Below are 20,689 nucleotides of genomic sequence, written 5' to 3'. Positions count from 1 at the left end.
GCTAGCTAACTCCAGTCACAGGGTTTAAAAAATTTTAAAGTGCTTACCAATAATTTTCCGTAACGTAATGCAACTTATTATTAGAATTATTCAACAGTTCAAGTTTGTTCAATTCTCTTACCGTCATTGTTCACATCGAAACTTCACTCAGTTCATGTTTGAAACTTCAAAAAATTTTCTGCCGAAGATAAGAGTGAAGTTTAGGTAATAAACTGTCACCGATGGTTAACTTTTTGTATTTAACGAGAAATTTTCTTGTTCACAAATAATCCTTATTTCATTTATTATTAATAATCACTGAATTTAAGTAAAGCAAAAACCAATGGTAATTTCAATGAGAGCAACAAGTGTTATCAGTGTCAATATTAAGACATAAATATAGAATATCTGATAGAATCCACTAAAACTCAATGGTTTCCAAGTGAGGTCATTGATTTTTTGAGGAACTTCAGATTTGTGAAACTCGAATAAGGTAGTTGGATAAAAAGAAAGTATAAACTCAATGTAAATATTTCCTTCTAGTTTTGGGACGATTCCACTTTGAATTACCCGACGGTCCCTGCGAAAATAAAGATAAGCGAAGTTAGTTGTTTGGAACTAAATGATGAATTATTAAATAACGATGAGAAAATTTACTCACTGAGTATCAAACTTCTTTCTGATGAGCTCAGATGTATTGTAGCTGTAAAGTATAGCTCGCAAAGATTTATGGAAAGGCTTTGCTGAGAAGTAATGTTCTTGATTGATTTTGGCGAAACCAGACACCAAACTCATTAATGGAGCTACCTTTCTACCAACAGTAGATAGGAAAGTGATCATCAATTCGCTCTTTTCAAATACAGGAATAGGTCCCAATTGAAAGGCTTCGCCAAATCCTTCAGAAACGCTACGTTCATAAATATCGGCATAATCTTTGGTCACTTTGGCTTTGAAGAAGTCGTGCATTGAAATACCTTCAAGGAAAAATGGTATTCTACCCTGTTCAATAACATCCTTTAATGTATCAATCTTGTAATCCGCAGTTCCAACAATTGTTTGAGTACTGAATGCAGAATTGAAGATGAACACAGGAAACATTAGGATAAGCATTTGAATCAAACAGAGCCATGATGAACGATGAGATAAATCCTGGTAAAATGAGATACCGAAGGATCGAAAGGTTGCTGTAACCAATGCTTCAAGTTTGAAATGTTTAACTGCAATCAATTCCAATATCAATATAGCCAGAATAGCCAATAATAAAGGAATCACAGTGACTGATGTTAGACTTGAAACAACTGCTGAACTGTCAAGATTCAAGTTTCGTGTACTAAATATATAGAATTTTTCTTCTGCTATGACAGAACTAAAATAACCAGGAGCCTTTTGCGTATCCAACGACAATGGCAAGAAGCACAAATCAGCCTTCTGTGAATATAAATAAAAAATGAAAGCTAGCATTTAATTTATTATAGTCACTGAAAAAGAAAAATGTCAATAAAGAAAAGACGAAGGCCAAAACTGAAAGAATTAGATTCTTCCTGATTTTTTATCGGCCCTCTTTGAAATACAATAAAATTACAAATTTGCTTATGTCTATAATTCAATTTAATTTTTATGAGTTATGATGAAAGGCATCATGCTACATCATACAAAATGTAACTTGAAACCATCAAAATCTCGGTTCATTTTTAAATTTTGGTTTATTCATTTTTTCATTATTTTGGCCAAGTTTATGGATTTTTGTATTATTATTGTGATGAATATTGTACGTCAACATTACTTACCCCTTCTTGCATTAGACCCAAAACTCCATCATGATAACCAGTTTCTGTTAGCACTCCCAATTGTCCTTCCTCGGGTAAAATGAATTTCACGCTGAGAAGACAATTCATTAATCCATCTGAATATTTTGTTGAAATCAAAGTTACTTACTTTAACTGACTAAAATGAGAAAACAGTGCTTGAAAGCGTTTAAGAGACACCAATCTAGGAATTATTTGACCATCTTTCTCAGAAAATCCTCGAGCAGGCGGCACCTTCAATATCAATTATTATGTATTGTTAAAAATTCAACCCAACAGTTTAATTGCTTACCGAAAAAGCACCAATAGTTAAATTATATTTTTGCATCTTAAACACAATATTTATAGACCGATGAAAATCCAAACACAACTTGGAGTGACTTACGATAGACTATTTTAATAGTTTGCAAATAACAATTTACTGCAACAGGTCCCAGAAAATCTGCAAAAGATGTTTATTCTCACTTAATCACTAGATTGACGAAAATATATATTCCATTGTTATCAACCATTAGAATATCATTTTAATATTTACCGATCATTTTGAATTATTGACTCGGTGATGAGGATACAACAATTACAACAATAATTACAAAATCTGTTTTCAATTTGTATTCTGTTATTATGTTTTGTTGTACAATTTGTATATTTGTCCTGATTAAATTGACTGTGAAATGAATACCACAATTGCGATATAACCGAAATAGAAGTCAAATATTAAAAAACATTACATTTTATTTATTTGTACATATCAATGAAGTAATACATTTTCAGAATCCTATTCACTAAATACTTTCGTTATAAACAACTTTTTGTAAATAGCGATAGGTCTGTTGGACAACAAAATTATAGCAAGGACAGTTATTTTGCTTCATAATTTTCATTGTTTCTGATTTTACAATTCAAATTTCAGTAGACGGTTGTAGCCATGTTTTGACTTTTTCTGGTATTTGACGATAAAACCTTTGCTCTTTGAAAAGTCGTCTCTATTTTATGCAATCATTAAATTCGGTTGATGAAAAACAGTTATCATCAATATCAATATCAATATTAAGCTATAAATATAAAAACATTAGGTTATTCAACGATGATAGTAACCAAAAGTATTGTTTTCTTACCAAAAAAGCGCCAACAGCTAAATTAGTTCTATTCGTTTTGAGTCAAAACTTGCGTGTTAACAAAAAAAGTAAAGTAACTCGTCCGTAAAATAACAATGTCCTGGAAGTAGTCATTTATTACTCTATTAGTCGAAAATCTATTGATGCGTATGATTGCGTATGATGATTTAAGATGAATCGCTTCTGGTGATAAATTGAAAACATTTAACCTACTTGATGGTATGCACACTGTGCTGGAGCAAGTAATGCACTTTTCGGAAAAAGAAGCTTACTTTAATTGAGAAAAGCAAACACAAAGATTAATATTCATGCTCCAGGGAATATTCTATAGCCGTTTTTACCAAAAATCCTATTAGAATCCGGGTTCTTTGTTCCAATCGCTGGGCTAAAAATGAAATTGAACTGAAACTTTTTCAAATGGCACATATGAAGGCACTGAATTATACCATTCACGGCAATGGAAATAGAAGGAGATTGCTGTTTGCGACAAGACTCGCGAGAGAACGAGATATCAAAGAGAACTTGAACCATGCTGGGCTCACATCTGATTATGCACAGACCGAAAGTCATTTCGAACTTATCGGAATGGTGATGTAGATGAAGCGCTTTTCTGGTACGATTACTCCAGGCATCTATATGACGAATTTCTTGATTCCTTTAAAAGCAATCAACAGTGGAGACATTTCCGTCTGACATCAATACTCACCCTTTTGAATGAGTTCCTCCTCCACGAAAACCTTAGTCCATATACTGATATCATCCATTCCTTTATCGAGGGTTAAGCCCGGAGTCCGGTCTCCCCTGTCAGGGTAACATGTCATGGTCAAACTGCCTTTTTACCTTTTTTCCGCACTATTCACCTCGTTACCCACCGATCTCAGTGTCCTTTTCACCCTTGACCTGATCTTACTTTCACCGAACTCACGACCTTACTTCTAGTATATAACTTCACCATGATTTAATATGTTACCCGATATCGTTATCCTCCATTTAACCTCTAGTTAACTCCAATTAAGACCTAACTTACTCTCCGTTCACCTTCATTTAACCTTAGACCCACCGATCTCACGATCCCATATAACTCTTTCAGTATAAAAAAATGAAAAACTGAATTCAGTTGTAGTTTAAGTTTAATTTTTTTTAATAAACATCTAGTTTTAACCTTTTCAATTGTTTCATCAACAATATCAATATTCATCCACATATTCGTTGATATTGTCAAATTCAGTAGAAATTTTGTTTATATCTATGCGACTTTCACTCGTTGAATTTTCTGAAAATCACAACATAAATATTCATCGTTATCTATCATTGGAAACTTCCACAGTTGAAATGTAGACGATTAGTAAGAAAATTGATGAATATGATTAGCACATTTGCAATATCATCAGATGTGTATGCATAAATTATTGATTTCCTTAGTTTTAAGCAGAGATGATTGCATATCATGGAACTTGTTACTTTTAAATGATTCGATCTCATCTAGTCAGTAGTAATGAGCATAATCAAGTGGCCCATTCTTTACAATTTTTTGTATAAATACTCAGTTTTCGATCGAATAAATCGTCAGTTCATGTTCAACATTCAACTTTCATTTATCATTGTGAATCAACATTATTTTATTGAAAGTTTCATAGTTTACTTAGTTATGCCAACCGTTACTGCTTTGCTGTGTCCAACTGTCTTTTGTCTCATAGTTGAGTTGCTGTATACTGGTCTTTGGTTATCTCGAATTCTAGCTGTTTATGTAATCTCTGGATTGACTGCTGTCTCTTTGTTCTTTGCTTATCTCGTTTAATAGCTTTCTTCGTAATCTTTGGATCGGTTTCTGCCTATTAGTCTTTCGCTCTCTCAATCATTTTCTGTCTTTTGGATTTTTGGATTGATTGCTGTCTTGCTATCTCACGTTGTCTCCAGCTTTGGTTGACTTTGGTTCTTTTTTCTGGACTGATAATTCGATTTTGGTTACTTACCATCTCCAAACAAAAGCTGATTCTCCTTTATATATTTCAACTTTATATTTCTGTATTTTGATTTTTGCATCTTTTTGGTATTTTCTATTTGTATTGCTCTTAGGCTGTTATTTTTTTGATTACCAACAATGTCTGTATCTTCACAAATTCTAAGCTCGCAATCTATCAGCGGAAAGATTTCGAGAAAGAAGAACAAGAATCAACTACTGAAATTGAGCTTGTTGACGTCCCTGATTCAACTCAACAGATGTCTATTAATTTGCAGTAAACGCTGAAACAGTTGATACTTTTGTAGTCCTTAAATTGCCTGGACCCTCAAGTAGTTCTTCATCGTTACCTTCATCATAGTCTTCCAGTTCTGATTTAGAAACCTAGGCGAAGAAACCGAAGAAGAAGAATATGATATGAGCAATATGATGACAGACCAATTGAAGTTGACTTGTCCCGAACAGATCACAGTGGAAGTACAATAATCCAGCATCGAATAAAATTATAAAATTTTAGAATTGGACTGCTTTCTTACAATTCGAAAATTAGAATTTCTATGAGATTTTACACATAAAAATATCATTTTATACAATTTTTTACAAATTCATCATCTGTCGACATTAAGTTAATGATACAATTCTCAAAATGTGATCTATCATATAGAAAGCAATACTCGACTCTATTTGCAAAAATTTTCATAAACTTTAGTCTCTTTTTCGATGCCTTGAGCTGCTGCCGACGCAAGCTGTAAGCTATTGTAGCATTGGTGCATTTGAGTACACCTGATCTTTCAAATAGCCTCACATAAAGTAATCACAGGTTGTTACATCAGAGCTGTAAGGAGTCCAATCCATTTTCCACACGATTCGATCTGTATAACCATTTGCGGAAGATATTCAAGGATATTTACTTATTTATTATAATTTAAGGAGCACAATGGATCACCGAGGAAGCGAAAGAAGCAAGAAAGAATTTCTGTGGACAATTGCTTTTAAAATGGTATTTTCAGCAATGAAGCACATCTTTGCTAAATATCAGATGTAATGAATACATTTCATTTCGCAATTTTTTAGTCCAAAAAGCCAAGTTTTTTCAATGAGAAGCTGATTGAAACTGAACATTATTATTGTGGACGTTGTTTCATTTGCAAAAAGATAAATGTGTCTTACTGGGCAAGGGGCAGAAATATACTCAATCTACTTTTCTGTCAAACCATACCAACACTTGCATGATGAACATCCCATAACTATTATTGATGGGACTCCTTCGGTTTCGGACATCTCACGTGTTGATTCATATGATAACCATTCATCGTCCAGTTCTAACTTTAATTTTAAGTTAAATTATACTTAAATTGTAAACATCAATAATTACATTAATAAAAGCAATATATACAACCACCATTTATACATCGACTACTTAAAAAATAATTACAATTATCCTGAGTTTGACCTAATACCTATGATATTTGATATTAAAAATCTCAAGATTCACAACAAATATACTCTTCTTTAGAAGATTGGCAAAAGATAAGTTACTTTCTGAAGGTTAAGGTTTACAACTTACAATGTTTAACGTCAACATGTATGATCAATGTAGTTACTGGGAAGGTTACGGTTAAAGGAAGGTGAAGCGAACAACCGAAGTCAGTCTTTGGCTCAACGCGATGCTTGAAAACTGAATTGAAAGAGGAGTCAAGTATCGAAACAGCAACCTTAAATATTTTCACACTGATTTTATGACTCTTTATCTCTCTTAATTTTATTTACATCATCGATTATTTGATACTTAATTTACCAAAGTTGACTTTAATTGAGTTAATTGAAAAGTTGAGTTCAGTTTGCATAATCTTTAAACATTATCACTGGTCAGCCTTAAATATTCATAATTAAATATTCAAAATTGAAAGTCAATATATTGATTTTTTAGTTTTTGTACTTCTCAATGATTTGAATCTAAAGAATTGAATAAAAAGCCATGTAATTAAGATTAAGAAACATTTTGAAGTCAGATCACTAAGAGCAGATCAAATTGATCAGTTGACATTGAATATTTTTATTGAATGTACTTCTATCCATTATAGGATAATATTGTCCTTTTGGTCCTAGAGAGTGCATGCCAGCATGGTTTTGACGTACAAACATGGTTATTCCTATTTGCTATTCCTTTTGTGATTTTCATTTAATATTGTGATAAGAAAATGGACCCTGTTCTATCAACTCCATCACCATCTTCATCATCTTCATTACCATCATTAAGTGATAATCCTATTGAGCGGTTTTACACCCGTATGATGACACCTGGTCCTTTAGGAGACAAAGTTAAAGATTTATTTAATTTAATGGAAACATATTCATCATTCGATGAAACAAATAAAGATAAAGTGAAAACTGTGGTAAAGACAGTTCTTTATAATATGTTGAAAGACGGAATCGACCAGAATGGATTTCATGAAGTAAAGAAACTGAAAAAAGAAATAAGCGATCTCGAAAAAAAAGTCAACAAGAAGGCGAAAAAGGTTGAAAAGACTTTCAACGAAAATATGCAGCTAAAAGAAATGTTGGCAATTAAAAACGATAGTGATTTAGGATTTGCACAATATGCACTTAAAGAGCTACAAAGATTAACAAAAGTTCCTCACGATTTGCTCGAAGAAAGGAGTAGAGGATTTTATGTATTTAAATAGGCCAATTCAATGTAAAATTGATAAAAAAATCCAGCAGAAAATTCATTGTTTAATTGCAAAATAAAGGTTAAATTTGATAAACAAAAGTTTTCCCGCGCTATTTGTTTTCTTGCGCAAAAATTTTCCCACGCTCCTTTACCCTTTAATAAATCATCAAAAGTTGTCCGGGTTTGGATTTATACAGACCCGGACAAGTGTATCCAGACCCGGACAACTTATCCAGACCCCGACTTTTTGTAACTACTATCTTCGTCATTTTTGAGATAAAAGTAGTTTTTTATCCGTTACACCCTTTAATTTCACACGGAATTGTCCAATCAATTAATACATGCTTTGTGGTCAAGATCCTTTCGATAGAATGTAGCAATTTGGAGCAGCATAAATGCAAATTATGTTTACTGTGTATCTATTGTGCAAAAAATTTTCTGATTTGACTTTCAGCCTCAATTTACTTAAACTATTCTAACATTTATTGTACCCTTTCTTACGCTGCAAAAATTCAAATAATCAAAAATATGAAATGCTATTTTATTTTATTGATGAATATAAATAAAATGCATTTTCAATGGTTGAATGATTAAATAAATACATTGTAAATAAATACTTTTTTCAAATTGCCAAAAAGACTGTTGACGCATCAAATTGATATTTTACTTCGCAATTTATGGATAGTCTTGATGGCTTTTATTTTAAAAATTGTTTTAACCTGTGTGGATAAATTATGGGACTTTAAACGTTTATTCATCTCTCATGAGAACGACTGAATCTTTGAGGAATTTAGTTGCACAATATGTTAGTCATTACTTTAGGGACAAATGGTTGCAATTTGAATGGTCAGATCATAATTGTTAGTTAGTAATTAACCATGAAACAGAGTACTTGTCGTGAAGTCTGTGAAAAATTTTACTTTGAATATTGTGATAAACTTGATAGGACCGCAATTGTGTCCAAATTTCAAGAGTTTGGAGCTAAAAAAACTACCAGCTATCGCTACTATGATCTGTTATCTAGTGGGACAAGAAAATCATTGCAAAACCTTGCCGGCAGACCTGCAATCCAGGCCAAAAAACGTCAATCTAACAAGATCATTAAAATGACTGACAAGAAGATTTTTCCTGGTTTTCGAGCAATCGGTCGTGCTATTGGTCATGATACCAAAACAGCAAAGAAAATAGCTGATGAACTTGGAGTTCGAGTGGCAAAAAGACGTAAAATACCCAAAAGAACCGAAAAGCAAGAGCAAAGACAAATCCAAGCTTTACCGTTACTCAGAAGAGCTCTTCGTGGGTCGATATTGATAATGGATGATGAGTCGTATTTCGACCTGGATGGACACGATTTTTTCGGAGGACAATACTATAGCTATGTTGAATGCCCTGATGATGTACCTGATACAGTAAGATATCGACCTAAAGCAAAATACGGCAAAAAGCTATTAATTTGGGTAGCAATAAGTTCTCAAGGCGTTTCATCACCTTATTTCCATGAATGCGATGGAGCTCTTAACGCTAACTATTATATCAAAAATTGTATTCAAGGCAAACTTGCACCTTTTGTTGACCTGCATGACAAGAAAAAAGTCCTTTTTTGGCCCGATCTTGCCTCTTGTCACTATGCAAACGCTACAATGCAAGCTCTGGCAGAACTTAAAATAAGGTACGTCTCCAAGATCGCGAACCCACCAGTCGTACCAATGCTAAGGCCAATCGAAACTTTTTGGTCTCATTTAAAGTCAAAGGTCTATGCTAACGGATTCAAAGCCAAAAATGCAAATCAACTCAAGAATAGAATCAGAATCAAGCTGAAAGAATTTAATTCCGAATATTTTCGTAACCTCATGTCAAGTGTCCCTAAAAAAGTTGATCAAGCCATTAAGTCCGGACTAAATAGCTTAATTTGATTGTTAATTGTTATCCTAAATATTGATTAAGTTTGAAAAAATTCTATTGATTAATAAACTAATTACAGATGAATTACCAAAAAGTCCCATAATTTATCCACACAGGTTATATTGTAATACCTGAAATGCAAAAAGTTAATTTAACAGTTGGTGCTTTTTCGGTAAGAAATCAACTCTCTGGTTGAATTCATCGTTTAACAATATACTCTGTTTAATATTGAAGGTACCATTTGCTGATGGATTTGTTGAAGAAAACGATCAAATTTTTCCTAACTTGAAATCTCTTAAAAGACTGGCCGAAATTCTTACTGATTATGGCCCTTTCAAGTAAGAAACATCATCTCTACTTCAGTTACTTTAATGCAGTTATCGGTGGTGTGGTGATTTGTGTAATTTAATATGAAATTTATCGCCACTTGCAATTCATGTTACGCTAAACAAGTTGTAAGTTAGTCATAGATTAATTGGAGTTTTTGTTATCCAGCTTGAAGTTCATTCTACCCGAGGGAGGACAATTGGGCGTATTAACAGAAACTGGCTATCATGATGGAGTTTTGGGTCTAATACAAAAAGGGGTAAGTAGAAGTTTTAAAGGGCTGTTTGGAGCTCTTGGTAAGTTTTTGGTAATTAATTTGATTCTCCTACGTAAATTACATGGAGCAAGTTTCTTTAATTTTCACCAATTTAAATCGATGGATTTAAAAGCAAACAAAATTTTCAACTAGTATTTGTCATTTTCAGCCATGCTGACGATTGATGTGAGTTTTACTGTTTTTAAATTGAATGGGTCTTTTTATTTTCGTAAATAATAGAAGGCTGATATGTGCTTCTTGTCATTACCGTTGGATACCCAAAAGGCTCCTGGTTATTTCACTTCAGTCATATCGGAGCAAAACTATTATATCAGCACATTACGAAATTTAGATGATAATACTTCAGCAGTTGTTTCCAGTCTAACATCGGTCACTGTGATTCCTTTCTTATTGGCTAATCTAGCCACATTAATATTGGAATTGATTGCAGTTGAACATTTCAACATTGATGCATTACTCACGGCTATCTACCGATCGTTTGGTGCATCATTTCGCCAGCATTTTACTCGTCGTTCAACAAGTCTCTGCTTGATTCAAATGCTAATCTTAATGTTTCCTTTATTCATTTTCAATGCTTCATTCAACACTCAAACAATCGTCGGAAACAGAGACTATAAGATTGATACATTGAAAGATGTCATCAGTCAGGGTAAAACTCCGTTTTTCATTGAAGGCATTTCAATGTATGACTTTTTCAAAGCTGGAGTTAACAAAGATTATGCTGCTATTTATGAACGCAGTGTCGCTGCAGGACTAGAGAAACCCTTTCCACTAGGACCCATTCCTGTGTTTGAAAGAAGGGACAAGATGGTAACCTTCGTCTCTGGCATTGGTGCAAAGCTGACTCCATTATTATCTTCAGTATCTGGTACAATAAAGACTAATCAAGAGCAGTATTTCTCGGCGAAACCGTTTCATAGATCATTGCAATCTATGCTCTACAGTTATAATGTTTCCAAATCCTTCAGAACCAAGATTAACACTCTGTGGGTTAATTAACTTATTTTTATCAAATTATTTCACATTTAATCTAACTTTGTCTTTCTTATACTTTGCAGGACACGTCGGATAATCCAAAGCGGGATTGCTACAAAAATCGAAGGAGATATTTACGTTGACTTCATTCTTTCCTTTTATCCTGCAACCTTATACGACTTTCACAAATCTGAAGTTCCTCGGAAAGTGATTGATCTCAGTTGGAAATCATTAAATTACAGTGGATTCTATCAAATATTTCACATATATCTCTTGATATTGATTCTGATAATCGTTTTTCAATTGTTTGAACTATCCATTGCTTTGATAATCGCTCTATTTCAGTAATAAAGGTCAGAAGGCTTACAATTGTTTCAACCAGTAATTTTCTGAGATTTCATATGTAAATAAATGAGTTGCAACACGGATTTTATATTTGATGTTCACTTAATATCATTGGTGTTTAATGTTTGATTAACATTATTATGCATTGAGTATTTGTAAATGAAACAGATCATTTGACATTTGAACCGCCTCCACATCTTACGATGCAAACCCTCCACGGTCCTGAACATCCCATAACAGCAGTAACGTTTTTACCCTGACAAATGATAAGATGTTTGCTTCACCATCTAAATAAACATACGAGGTTTCATTGATCGGTTATCGAAAATTTGTGTCATGCTAAATAAATTTATTTTCATTTTTATCATCAATACGTTACATTGCAATACGATACGTGATACGTTGAGATGAGCCGTCACTGGGTCTGAAAATTTTTTGGGGCGATTAACATTAATTTTCCACAACGTGATTCAAATCATTATTTAATCCATTCAAACGTTCAATTTTGCCAATTTTCTTAGCGAAATGTTAACATCAAGAAGAGCTATGGGTATTAAGTTGTGAGCAATAGTTGACTGTTTGCATTTAATAATAAAACCTTGTTCATAGGTAATCTTTATTTTATTTAATCATCGAATTCAAGTAAAGAAAAAACCAATGGTGATTTCAATGAGTGCAACAAATGTTATCAGTATCAATATTAAGACATAAATATAAAATATCTGATAGAATCCACTAAAACTTAATGGTTTCCAAGTGAAATCATTAATTTTTAAAGGAACTTCAGATTTGTGAAACTCGAATAAGGTAGTTGGATAAAAAGAAAGTATAAATTCAATGTAAATATCTCCTTGTATTTTCGGGACGATTCCACTTTGAATTATCCGCCGACTTCTGCAAAAATCAAGATGAGCAAAGTTAGATGTTTGAAACTAAATTATTGAATTATTGAATAATAACCTGTGTGGATAAATTATGAGACTTTTTATAATGTATTTGTAGAAGTTAAAGTCTCATGATTTATCCACACAGGTTAAGTAAATTTACTCACAGAGTATCAAATTTTCTTCTGATGGGCTTAGATGTATTGCGGCTAAAAAGAATAGCTTGCAAAGATTTATGGAAAGGCTTTGCTGAGAAGTAATGTTCTTGATTGGCTTTGGCAAAACCAGATACTGAACTCATCAATGGGGCAAGTTTTCTGCCGACACTTGATATGAAAGTGACCATCATTTCGCTCTTTTCAAACACAGGAATAGGTCCTAATTGAAAGGCTTCACCAAATCCTGCAGAAACGCCACGTTCATAAATATCAGCATAATCTTTGGTCACTTTGGCTTTGAAGAAGTCGTGCATTGAAATACCTTCAAGGAAAAACGGTATTCTTCCCTGGTTGATAACATCCTGCAATGTGTCAATCTTGTAATCTGCAGTTCCTACAATAGTTTGCGTACTGAATGCAGAATTAAAGATGAACACAGGAAACATTAGGATAAGCATTTGAATCAAACAAAGCCAGGATGAAGTTTGAGATGAATTCTGGTGGAATGAGATACCAAAGGATCGAAAGGTTGCTGTCAATAAAGCTTCAATTTTGAAATGTTTAACTGCAACCAATTCCAGTAATAATATGGCCAAAATAGCCAATAATAAAGGAGTTACAGTGCCTGATGTTAGACTTGAAACAACTGCTGAACTGTCGAGATTCAGGTTTCGTGTGCTAAATATATAGAAGTTTTGTTCTGATATAACTGGAGTGAAATAACCAGGAGCCTTTTGGGTATCCAGCGATAATGGCAAGTGGCACAAATCAGCCTTCTGTAATTATAAATGAAATAAATGCAAAAGAACAATCACATTGCAATCACACTGAAAAGGAAAAACTGAAAGAATTGAAATTTTTTCAAATTTCCAATAAAAAAACAATCTTTCTATCGGCTCTTTTTGAAATAAAATAAAATTATAAATTTTCTTGTGCTATAATTTTGATTAATTTTTATGATACATGTACATGATCAAAATTGTCATGTTAAACCAAAAAAAAATGCATTAATATATTATAACTGTAGAGATCATAGCTGATAAAAAAATTGATTTCGTTATTTTTCATCATTTTGATCGAGTTTATTCATTTCGTAATGTAATTGTGATTAAGAATTGTTTGTACATTGACATTACTTACCCCTTCTTGCAATAAACCCAAAACTCCATCATGATAACCAGTTTCTGTTAGCACTCCCAATTGTCCTTCCTCGGGTAAAATGAATTTCAGACTAAGAAGACAATTTATTAATCCATCTGAATAAATTATCAAAATCAAATTTACTTACTTGAACTGATTAGAGTTAGAAAGAATCGCTTGCAATCGTTTAAGAGACACCAATCTAGGAATTATTTGACCGTCTTTCTCAGCAAATCCTCGAGCAAATGGCACCTTCAATATCAAACAAGTTATTAAACTAATAAATGCAACCCAATAATGAAACTCGAGCTACAACAATGCTTACCGAAAAAGCACCAATAGTTAAATTATTTTTTTGCATTTTTAACACAATATTCAAAATTTGATGAGAAACCAATCACAACTTGGAGTAACTTGCGATAGATTATTTTAATAGTTGGCAAATAACGATTTATACTTCAACAGGTCTCTAGGAAATCTGCTAAAAGATGTCCATTCTCATTTAATCACTAGACCGTTGAAAATGTATTTTCCATTGTTATCAATCATTAGAGTTTCATTTTAATATTTACAGATCATTTTGACTTATTGACTCGGTGATGAGGATACAACAATTACTGGAACAATTACGAAATCTGTTTTCAATTTATATTCTGTTATTATGTTTTGTTCTATATTTGTCCAGATTAAATCGACTGTGAATTATACCAGAATCATTACCGAGCTAGAAATCAAAAATTCAAAGATATTTGCATTTAATTTTATTTCATTTCATTTGTAAATATTAATAAAGTGATACATTTTCAAAGGTCAATTCACTAAATGATTCCGTTGTAAATAAACAACTTTTTTAGATATCGAAAGATCTGTTGGACTACAAAAATTATATAATAGAAAAGACTGTTATTTCATTTTGCAATTTTCATTGTTCTCTATTAAGAATTTGAGAATTTCGTTCAGCATGCAAAAAGTCAATTTAACTGTTGGTGCTTTTTCGGTAAGCAATTAATTTCCTGATTGAATTCCCATTTAATATTAAATGCTGTTTGATGTTGAAGGTACCATTTGCTGAAGGATTTGTTGAAGAAGACGATCAAATTGTTCCTAAATTGAAGTCTCTTAAACGGTTTGCTGTGATTCTCTCGGATTATGGTCCTTTCAAGTAAGAAACTTTGCCCTCTACTTAAAGTTTAGTTGTTGATTAATTTTGATTCGTTTTATTCAGCCTGAAATTCATTTTACCCGAGGAAGGACAATTGGGTTTACTAACAGAAACTGGTTATCATGATGGAGTTTTGGGTTTATTACAAGAAGGTGTAAGTAACATAAAATTAACTATGAGACATTAAACATCTAATAATGGACTGTGACTTATGCACTTTAATTCGTGCAAGTACCTCATTTCGATACGAGAAAAGAATTTTTTTCTTTTACTTTGGTCTAACTTTCTGCTGATGATTAACTTAATATGCATACTAGAAGGCTGATATGGGCTTCTTGCCATTATCGTTGGATACTCAAAAGGCTCCCGGTTACTTTACTTCTGTCATATCAGAAGAAAAGTTCTACATAGCAAGTGCACGTATCTTGGATCCAAATACTTCAGCAGTTGTTTCAAGTCTAACATCAGTCACCGCGATTCCTTTACTATCGGCAGTTCTGTCTATATTAATATTGGAATTGATTGCTGTCAAAAGTTTCAAAATTGATGCCTTGCTCACAGCAATCTTTAGATCCTTCGGTGTCTCATTTTACCAGAATATATCTCACCGTTCATCGTGGCTTTGCTTGATTCAAATGCTTATCCTAATGTTTCCAGTGTTCATCTTTGGTGCTGCATTCAGTACCCAAACTATAGTTGGAGACAGAGATTACAAAATCGAAACATTGAAAGACGTGGTCAGACAGAATAAGATACCATATTTCACTGAAGGTATTTCAATGTACGATTTTTTCAAAGGCAAAGTTAACGAAGATTATGCTGATGTCTATGAACGAGCTGTTGCAAAAGGATACGGGGAACCATTTCCATTGGGACCTATTCCTATGTTTGAAAGAAGGGACAAGATGGTCAGCTTCGTCTCTAGTATGGGAAGAAAACTGACTCCATTAGTCCTTCCAGAGTCCGATGCTATCAAAGCAAATCAAATTTTCCATTTCTCAACAAAGCCCTTTCATAGAGCATTAAAAGCTTTGTTTTTCAGTTATAATGCCTCTGAGTCCGTTAGAAGAAGAACTGATACTATGTGAGTAAATTCATGATACGTTTTGTTATATTAATAAGTTGATCTAAAATTGATTTCTCACTGCTTAACTTTTTACTTTTTAATCTTCACAGATCTCTTCGGATGTTCAAAAGTGGAATCGTTACAAAAATTGAAAGCGATATTTACGTTGACTTTCTACTCTCTTTTTATCCCACAACCTTATATGAATTTTACAAAACTGAAGTTCCTCGAAAAGTGGATAATCTCAATTGGCACTCATTGAATTACAGTAAATTCTATCAACTATTCTTTATTTATCTTCTCATAGTTATTCTGATATTAGCTTTTCAGTTAATTGAGCTCAGCATTGCGTTGTTTTCCATTTACAATACAATAAATGAATAAAACTTATTAAATCTTTTTAAGATCACGAGTGGAATATTTTCTTGTACTTGAAGTTTCATCGAATCAATGATTGCAAGCAAATGCATCTGCCATGCTAGCTTGCAAGAATCATCTTTACATGGTCACTAGAAACAAACACAATGAGTCAAGTATGCAATCATTTTCATTACCAAAAGCATCAGAAGCATTAGTAACTTCAATATCTGACCATAAATTGAATCCCGGCATCTCAATATCATTTGGGGCAGAATTATCATCGGTTGTGATTGATCTGGTGTCTAATTGGCCAACTCTTTCACTTAGACTCTTGCCAAAACCAACTTACCAACTAAACGGAACCAAACCTCGTGCAAAAGGATACGGAGGACTATTCCTATGTTCAAAAGAAGGGACGAGATGGTCACTTTCGTCTCTAGTATGGGAAGAAAACTGATTCCATTACTCCTCTCAAAAACTGATTTTATTGAATCCAATCAAGAACAATATTTCTCAGCAAAACCTTTCCATAGATCATTACAAGGCCTCCTTTTCAGCTTTAATGCATCTGAATCCCTCAAAAAAAGGTTTGATACACTGTGAGTGAATTAACTTTTTTTAATCGTTATAAATTTAATCCCAAACACTTAATTGTTTCAGATCTCGTCGGATGATCCAAGGTGGGATTTTTACGAAAGTAGAAGGCGACATTTACATTGACTTCATTCTTTCCTTTTATCCTGCAACCTTATACGACTTGCACAAGTCTCAAGCTCCGCAGAAAGGTGATGATCTCAATTGGCAACCTGTAAATTACAATGGACTCTATCAAATATTTCATTTACTCATCTTTATGTTGATTCTGTCCACAGTTGTACTGCTTATTGAGTTAATCATTGCTTATTGTATATTACAAATGTATTAACTATTCAATATATTAAAGGTACGGCATTTGCCAAAAAAACTGACATTCGGAGTTTCAATGGTGCGAAATTATTTTAAGATGTTTAATGTGATCTGATGCAATTCCAATGAGCAGATATAATATTGTAAGACAAGACCTTTGAATGCAAACAATGGATCCTCGTTGAGGTTATTGGGTCCCTGACAGACGCATTTGAGACCTTATGAAAACTTTTTCGACATAGAATGGTCCAATGATTCTTTTTGCACTCGATAATAGTTTTGTTTCATAATTATATTGTTATGTTCTTCATTACCGAACTATTGTAAAATTGGCAAATAGTCGATTCAAATGCTAATGCATTTTCGGTTACGGTTTCGATGAGATGCAGTTGTGATATAAATCATAATGAGTGAAAATAATCAATATTAAAATGCAATTTAATTTTATTGCTAAGAAAATACATTTTCAATGGTCTAGTGATTAAATAATTACATTGAAAATAAACAACTTTTGAAAATTGACTTAAAACACACAAATGTATGTCCCAATTTGAAATATAATGTAACAATTTACAAAACAGTAACTTTATTTTGTAGGTTATTCAAATTCAAATTGTGATTAAGACTTGGACTTTTTATAATATTAATATTTTGTCTTCATATCAACTGAATAAATCATAAGAATCTGAGAGCTACATTCGAAATGCAAAAGGTCAATTTAACTGTTGGTGCTTTTTCGGTAAGCAATTAAACTCTGGTTGCATCTTATTAATATTATTTGCTATTTGATGTTGAAGGTGCCATTTGCTGAAGGATTTGTTGAAGAAGACGATCAATTTGTTCCTAACTTAAAGTCTCTTAAACGATTTGCAGCCATTCTTACTGATTATGGCCCTTTCAAGTAAGAAACTTTTGACTTTACTTACAATTTATTAATCAATTGTGATTTTTTGGTTTTAGCCTGAAATTCATTTTACCCGAGGAAGGACAATTGGGAGTGCTAACAGAAACTGGTTATCATGATGGAGTTTTGGGTCTAATGCAAGATGGCGTAAGTACAGTCATTGTGACAATCAATGGAAAAAGAACAGAAAAAAATGTTACGATTTCACTGGCATCATAAACCCACCACAGTAAACCTTCTTAAATTATCACGTCGTGGTTTAGCATTTTGACTATTCCTAATAGCCCAACAAAAATTGCATCAATCTTCGATTGTATTGATAATACACCAATGTTAATGAAATGGTTAAGAAGTGGAGCGAAATCCTCAACTTAATCAGTCATTTTCTGCTTTATGTGTACCTATTTAGATATCTTGGTATTTTCAGTGTAAATTGATTTTAACCTTTTATTTCTTGTTGTATTCGTAATAACAGAAGGCTGATATGTGCTTTGTGCCATTACCGTTGGATACCCAAAAGGCTCCTGGTTATTTCACTTCAGTTACATCAGAAATGGACTATTACATCCTAACGCGTCGTAATTTGAATGACCTTACATCTGCTCTCATTTCAAGCTTGACTTCAGTCGAAGCGATTCCTTTATTATTGGCTGTTCTGGTCATATTAATACTGTCAAACCTCCAATAATGTCACTTCGTGGGATTAGCGTTTTGGCTATTTTTACATAATTTCTAGGTGGAATAGCCCTTTTACGAATCTTATTTAACAAAAAAAATTAATTTTTAATTTAATTTTGAGATTTTTTATGTTTAATTGGGCAATTCGTATAATATACCCAATTAAAACCATTATTGCAGTCCTTGCAAAATTTATTTAATTAAAAAACTGAATTAAATTAAATTGTTTAATTTCGTTACCATGACTCTGTGACATTTTGAGAGTGTGACATTATCGGAGGTTTGACAGTATTAGAAATAATTGCTGTTAAACACTTTAAAATCGACGCATTACTTGCAGCAACCTTTCGTTCATTCGGTATCTCATTCCACCAGCATTCATCTAACCATTCATCATGGTTTTGCTTGATTCAAATACTCATCTTAATGTTTCCTGTATTCATCTTCAATTCTGCATTCAGTACCCAAACTATTATAGGAACTTCGGATTACAAAGTTGATACATTGCAAGATGTTATTGAACAGGGAAAGATCCCATGTTTCTTTGAAGGCATTTCACTGTATGACTTCTTCAAAGGCAAAGTCAATAAAGATTATGCTGAGATCTATGAACGGGCCATTGCCAAAGGACATGGTGAACCAATGCCATTAGGACCCATTGCCGATAGAGGTAGATTAGACAAATTGGTCACTTTCGTTTCTGGCATTGGAAGGAAACTGACTCCATTGTCTGCTGCTGAATCTAATTTAATTGTACCCAATCAAGTACAATATTTCTCAGAAAAGCCTTTTCACAGATCATTACAAGCTATGCTTTTTAACCACAATACTTCCGAATCCCTCAAAAAAAGGTTTGATACGCTGTGAGTGAATCAACTTATTGTAAATCGTTGTTGATTCAATCTCTAACACTTGATTTTACCTTTTCTTAATTCTTACAGATCTCGTCGGATGATCCAAAGTGGGATATCTAAGAAACTAGAAGGAGATACTTACGTTGACTTCATTCTTTCCTTTTATCCTGCAACCTTATACGACTTTCACAAGTCTCAAGTTCCGCAGAAAGGTGATGATCTCAATTGGCAACCAGTAAATTACAGAGGATTCTATCAGATATTTCGTTTATTCATCTTCATGTTGATTCTTTCCATCGTTGCTCTATTTATTGAGTTGATCGTTGCTTTCCTCGCTCGACCAAAGTGAAAAACAAATTGAAAGGTGAAAAGTAGAACACTCTTCTGTTTACTTAAGCTGTGTTTGGTTCCTTGAACTGCAATTCCCTAGCGATAATTATAAAACTAAAGATTTACCCAGTCCCATTTATCTTTAAAAAGATCAATGAATAGAGCAATTCCATAAGAAATTCCGAAGAGGATATTATCATCAATATTTATTTCAAAAAATTCATTTTATTTTCGATAATTTTTGTCTTTTTGCCAATTCGAATTGAAATAAAATACAATAAAATACAAATAGTTTTGCATTATTCGAGAAACGTTTCCAGTGAACAATAAAACATTGTAACATAAGATATACTTTACAAGTTGGGTTCACATATATGTACACAAAATGCATTATATGGATGCCATATCATTATCACCGAACAAAAAGTTCGTTGTTATGTGTTACTTAGTGAACACAAGGCTCATGACTGATCGCAAATTCTCTTGAATGTGAATTTTTAACGATGAATTCAATTCACATTTAAAAGAATCAAAATATGAAAAAAGGAAATCTGAAACTCGATTCAAAACTTCGAAAGTTATTTTATCGAAAACCTTCGATCAGAAAATTTTTTAATTACACGAATGATTCATCTTTCAAATCGACATACAATTCCATTGGCCGGTTTATCAAATAATTGCGTCATTTGCGAAAACTACTCTAATATGTGGCAATGTGTACGTCATACCTTGAGGCCTGCAGCGCACTCCAGTCACTGGGTCTAAAAAATTTTGAATGATTAGCATTAATATGTCACAAAAAAGCAAATCATTATTTCGATCATTGAACAATTCAATTTCGCCAGTTCTTAGCAACATTGCTCGCGTACGAAATACTTTACCCAT

The 20,689-nt window shown here is 32.9% G+C and overlaps 5 protein-coding genes across 5 annotated transcripts; 3 read left to right on the top strand and 2 right to left on the bottom strand.

Annotated features, from left to right (window-relative positions):
• Positions 1 to 55: 55 nt before the first annotated feature.
• LOC107365390 (uncharacterized) lies at positions 56 to 2,817 on the bottom strand. The gene is made up of 5 exons (XM_015932875.3): positions 2,077 to 2,817; positions 1,915 to 2,018; positions 1,767 to 1,857; positions 641 to 1,407; positions 56 to 559 (listed from the first exon to the last, which is right to left on the bottom strand). The coding sequence occupies exons 1-5, from the start codon at positions 2,110 to 2,112 to the stop codon at positions 304 to 306; spliced, it is 1,254 nt and encodes a 417-aa protein (XP_015788361.1). The 5' UTR covers positions 2,113 to 2,817; the 3' UTR covers positions 56 to 303.
• Positions 2,818 to 9,479: 6,662 nt separating this feature from the next.
• LOC107365389 (uncharacterized) lies at positions 9,480 to 11,395 on the top strand. Its single transcript, XM_025161562.2, has 5 exons — positions 9,480 to 9,610; positions 9,673 to 9,776; positions 9,934 to 10,024; positions 10,262 to 11,028; positions 11,101 to 11,395. The coding sequence occupies exons 1-5, from the start codon at positions 9,575 to 9,577 to the stop codon at positions 11,363 to 11,365; spliced, it is 1,263 nt and encodes a 420-aa protein (XP_025017330.1). The 5' UTR covers positions 9,480 to 9,574; the 3' UTR covers positions 11,366 to 11,395.
• Positions 11,396 to 11,689: 294 nt separating this feature from the next.
• LOC112539223 (uncharacterized) lies at positions 11,690 to 14,007 on the bottom strand. The gene is made up of 5 exons (XM_025161561.2): positions 13,870 to 14,007; positions 13,693 to 13,796; positions 13,545 to 13,635; positions 12,414 to 13,180; positions 11,690 to 12,256 (listed from the first exon to the last, which is right to left on the bottom strand). Exons 1-5 carry the CDS (start codon positions 13,903 to 13,905, stop codon positions 12,001 to 12,003), a joined length of 1,254 nt encoding a protein of 417 aa, XP_025017329.1. The 5' UTR covers positions 13,906 to 14,007; the 3' UTR covers positions 11,690 to 12,000.
• A 1,024-nt stretch (positions 14,008 to 15,031) lies between these two features.
• On the top strand, positions 15,032 to 16,240 carry LOC112539222 (uncharacterized). The gene is made up of 2 exons (XM_025161560.2): positions 15,032 to 15,790; positions 15,883 to 16,240. The coding sequence occupies exons 1-2, from the start codon at positions 15,033 to 15,035 to the stop codon at positions 16,154 to 16,156; spliced, it is 1,032 nt and encodes a 343-aa protein (XP_025017328.2). The 5' UTR covers position 15,032; the 3' UTR covers positions 16,157 to 16,240.
• Positions 16,241 to 18,423: 2,183 nt separating this feature from the next.
• On the top strand, positions 18,424 to 19,963 carry LOC107365433 (uncharacterized). Its single transcript, XM_015932925.3, has 2 exons — positions 18,424 to 19,483; positions 19,562 to 19,963. Exons 1-2 carry the CDS (start codon positions 19,047 to 19,049, stop codon positions 19,821 to 19,823), a joined length of 699 nt encoding a protein of 232 aa, XP_015788411.1. The 5' UTR covers positions 18,424 to 19,046; the 3' UTR covers positions 19,824 to 19,963.
• The last annotated feature ends 726 nt before the right edge of the window (positions 19,964 to 20,689 follow it).

Source organism: Tetranychus urticae, chromosome 1, assembly GCF_039701765.1.
Source record: "Tetranychus urticae isolate SD_2017Ah chromosome 1, NJAU_TeUrti_SD_1.0, whole genome shotgun sequence".
Taxonomy (NCBI): domain Eukaryota; kingdom Metazoa; phylum Arthropoda; class Arachnida; order Trombidiformes; family Tetranychidae; genus Tetranychus; species Tetranychus urticae.
This window is presented reverse-complemented; position numbering and strand designations above follow the sequence as displayed.

Bases quoted from the DNA above. Each gene is read 5' to 3' on its own strand.
- LOC107365390 (XM_015932875.3), bottom strand. From the start codon at position 2,112: ATGCAAAAATATAATTTAACTATTGGTGCTTTTTCG. The intron at 2,019-2,076 runs GTAAGCAATTAA...TTGATATTGAAG, and splicing joins TAACTATTGGTGCTTTTTCG to GTGCCGCCTGCTCGAGGATT. The intron at 1,408-1,766 runs GTAAGTAATGTT...TTATATTCACAG, and splicing joins TGGGTCTAATGCAAGAAGGG to AAGGCTGATTTGTGCTTCTT.
- LOC107365389 (XM_025161562.2), top strand. From the start codon at position 9,575: ATGCAAAAAGTTAATTTAACAGTTGGTGCTTTTTCG. The intron at 9,777-9,933 runs GTAAGAAACATC...TTTGTTATCCAG, and splicing joins ACTGATTATGGCCCTTTCAA to CTTGAAGTTCATTCTACCCG. The intron at 10,025-10,261 runs GTAAGTAGAAGT...CGTAAATAATAG, and splicing joins TGGGTCTAATACAAAAAGGG to AAGGCTGATATGTGCTTCTT.
- LOC112539223 (XM_025161561.2), bottom strand. From the start codon at position 13,905: ATGCAAAAAAATAATTTAACTATTGGTGCTTTTTCG. The intron at 13,797-13,869 runs GTAAGCATTGTT...TTGATATTGAAG, and splicing joins TAACTATTGGTGCTTTTTCG to GTGCCATTTGCTCGAGGATT. The intron at 13,636-13,692 runs GTAAGTAAATTT...TTGTCTTCTTAG, and splicing joins TCTAACTCTAATCAGTTCAA to TCTGAAATTCATTTTACCCG.
- LOC112539222 (XM_025161560.2), top strand. From the start codon at position 15,033: ATGGGCTTCTTGCCATTATCGTTGGATACTCAAAAGGCTCCCGGTTAC. The intron at 15,791-15,882 runs GTGAGTAAATTC...TAATCTTCACAG, and splicing joins AGAAGAAGAACTGATACTAT to ATCTCTTCGGATGTTCAAAA.
- LOC107365433 (XM_015932925.3), top strand. From the start codon at position 19,047: ATGTTTCCTGTATTCATCTTCAATTCTGCATTCAGTACCCAAACTATT. The intron at 19,484-19,561 runs GTGAGTGAATCA...TAATTCTTACAG, and splicing joins AAAAAAAGGTTTGATACGCT to ATCTCGTCGGATGATCCAAA.